This window comes from Morone saxatilis, unplaced genomic scaffold, assembly GCF_004916995.1.
Source record: "Morone saxatilis isolate NCDOM2014 unplaced genomic scaffold, NCSU_SB_2.0 Contig4, whole genome shotgun sequence".
Lineage (NCBI taxonomy): Eukaryota > Metazoa > Chordata > Actinopteri > Moronidae > Morone > Morone saxatilis.
Window position 1 is genome coordinate 2,336,081 of NW_023339984.1, and position 2,819 is coordinate 2,338,899.

The 2,819-nt window shown below is 39.9% G+C and overlaps 1 protein-coding gene across 1 annotated transcript in view; it reads left to right on the forward strand.

Annotated features, from left to right (window-relative positions):
- Positions 1-1,946: 1,946 nt before the first annotated feature.
- The window catches only part of afap1 (actin filament associated protein 1), an 85,410-nt gene continuing 84,537 nt past the window's right edge, over positions 1,947-2,819 (forward strand). Inside the window, exon 1 of the mRNA XM_035675195.1 lies at positions 1,947-2,031. Coding sequence (XP_035531088.1) covers positions 2,007-2,031 — 25 coding nt within the window. The 5' untranslated portion in view covers positions 1,947-2,006. The remainder of the gene's footprint in view (positions 2,032-2,819) is intronic.

Sequence of the window (2,819 nt, forward strand, 5' to 3'; positions counted from 1 at the left end):
GGAAAAAATGTTCACTTGCTGCCTTATATAGCCCACCCACTGACAGGAGCCATGATAACCAGATAATCAGAGTTATTCACTTCAACTGTCGGTGCTCATAGTGTTATGGCTGATCAATGTATAGATGCCATGGAAATGACCAAGAGAGGAGGACATACTCAAGACACTGCTACAAAGAGAAACATTTTGACCCTTAAAGTTACGAGCCATAGCAAGTCCAGGCCTGAATGAAGAGCTAGACTTTGTATCAGAATATTTTAATATTGGGATTTTTCTATGTAACTTTATTTCTTAATCTGACTGTTTGGGCGTATCTGCTGTTATTGATTGTGTGTGAAGGATTCGCTTTCCTTAAAGATACCCGCTTTATTGATTGCACCTGTAATAATTATCCAGCTACCAGGCAGCAGCCTTGCTCTGTATGTGAGCTGCCATTTGTTTTTTACACACCCTGAAGAGGACAGAGCAGTGTGCCTTGGTTTATCTTTGGTTTTGACTACAAATCTGACCTCTCCTCTTTTTTGCTGTGTCAATTCAGCAGATAATCTGTCACACAGCAGTAGTGTTTCATACTGCATGTTAAGACTAGTTATGAGAATGCTGAGCCACTAACAAAAGTAAATGTGAGCCATCATCAGATATGTTGGTCTGATTCTGAATCTGATGAAACTCTGAGTGACGACATATCTCAGAAGTTAAGGATGACAGCTGTTAACCTAATGAGGGTGTTACAAGGCTCCAACTGTGAAGAAACATCCAAGGATGACACATCTTTCTTGTTTGCGTCATCGCATGTGGGGGGCTGGGTATCAGATATGGGCCCTATCCATGAAAGATATGAACGGTCATCCAACAAGTGCTAATATGAGCAGTGATTTCTGATTGAGCATGACGCCTGCAGTGTGAATGTGATGCATCAGAGTAGGGAGACCCACCCAGACTGGATTTCACAAGCAGAGAGACCTTTCATCTCCTCAGGCAGACAGGCCTCTTACCCAGAGAAAACAACGCTGTAGACTTTCACACGTTGTTCAGAGCCTGTGGTGTAAGATTCACATTGAGAGACAATATTTATCCCCATCGTTTGCATTTTGAGTTTCTCCACTGCTGCCAAGGGCAGAGAGAAGTTCTCGCCTTCTGAATATAGAAATCAAAACATATTCGCTGTCCAGTGTTTCATAAGCAGTTAGTATTATCATTTCTGTAATTATTCATAATCATTCATTAAAAACAAACCACACAGTGTCTGATCATTTGTAAAACATCTGATATCCACTTTGTAATACATTTTAAATGGACTTTTATTGGATATATTCCTGTTACACATAGCTGAAATTACAATCCCTTATTGGATTGTTATTAAAATAATGATCAGAAAATGAATTTAAAACCATGAATCTGCCAAGAAGATCTTTAACAATGTTGTCTTAACATGTTCCCTCCATGAAACTGTCTGATTTCTCATCTTAATTTGTTTCTCCTCTGTCATATCCTCCTCTCTAATCCTCCAACAACCACATTTCCATTAATATTGAATATTTTATCCAATTATCTACATATTAACTGGATGCACTGTGTCCTAAGGGCAGCTCCGGGAGTCTCCACCATAATGAGAATTAGTTCTTAATTTCTCATTATTAATTAGCAGCATGTAGTTTTAGACTACTAAAACCCTTTGGTTGAGGTTATATATATATATATATATATAGATGCTCATAATGCATCTGTACCGTAATGTCATTTCTCTTTTCTTTATTAAAGAAAAACAGCCATTGTTTCAGCTGCATGAGCCTGTATTTCAGCCCCTGACAATGGACAGCATGTAATAAACAAACATTTTCTCCCTCACTCACTGATGGAGCTGTCCCACACAGGGCACAAGTCCCGCCTCTGGTAACCTACAATTGGCCGTCGCTGCTGTCAGTCAGTCGCTGCTGGGGGTTTGACAGGGGCACACCCGCCCTGCCTCTATTGTCACCGGTCCGAGGAGAATATTTATTTTTAACATGGAAAAGGAGAAGAGCGACAAAGGTGAGCTGCTCGCTGCGTTCAAGCACTTTATTTCGGTCGACTTTCATTCACAAGTTCGCTGCTTGTTAGCTCTTAGGTTGCTCTGTTGTCACGGAGCTGTTAGCTTCTGTTAGCGCTTCCTGGAGTGGATTCATTCACATGGGATGGGAGAGGATTCTGTTTAAGCTTTTAATTCATGTCCAAATTATAAAAAAAAAAAAATGGCGTCCCCTGCTTCGCATCAACCTAAAACTCCTGTATGGACTTATGTCCTAATGCGTGCTGTGGTTTATGGTCAACTTTGTGTACTTTGGCATTTTTATTAGTCTCATTACCAGCCTTACAGTATCATTAAAGGTCGTTATAGGGTTTAATTATGTTTATTCGTCACTTTTATAGTGAACTTATTGCCTTTAATAGTATTTTTTTCTTGTCACTGTAATATTTTCTGCCTATTTTGACGTTTTACTGTAACATTTTAATAGCATCCTTCTGGTTATACACCCAGTAATACTACCTGCTTGTTTTTTTATGACAATTTATGATATAAATGTGTATATATGAAGGATCTTAAATCTGCAGCTGACAAACAATTATATTATTCTAATGTGTAGCTATATGAACAGATCGGTGAGTATAAGTCAGTACTAAATAGAGGAGCTTCAGTGTTGTGAATGGGACTATAAGGGGTACAAAGGACCATGTGGTAGGAGAGGAGAGGACAGGAGGAAGAGGAGGAGGAAGAGGAGGAGGAGTGTGATTAATTGGGAGACTGCGGGTTTGTGCCCCGGGCTGGAGGCTGCAGGCTG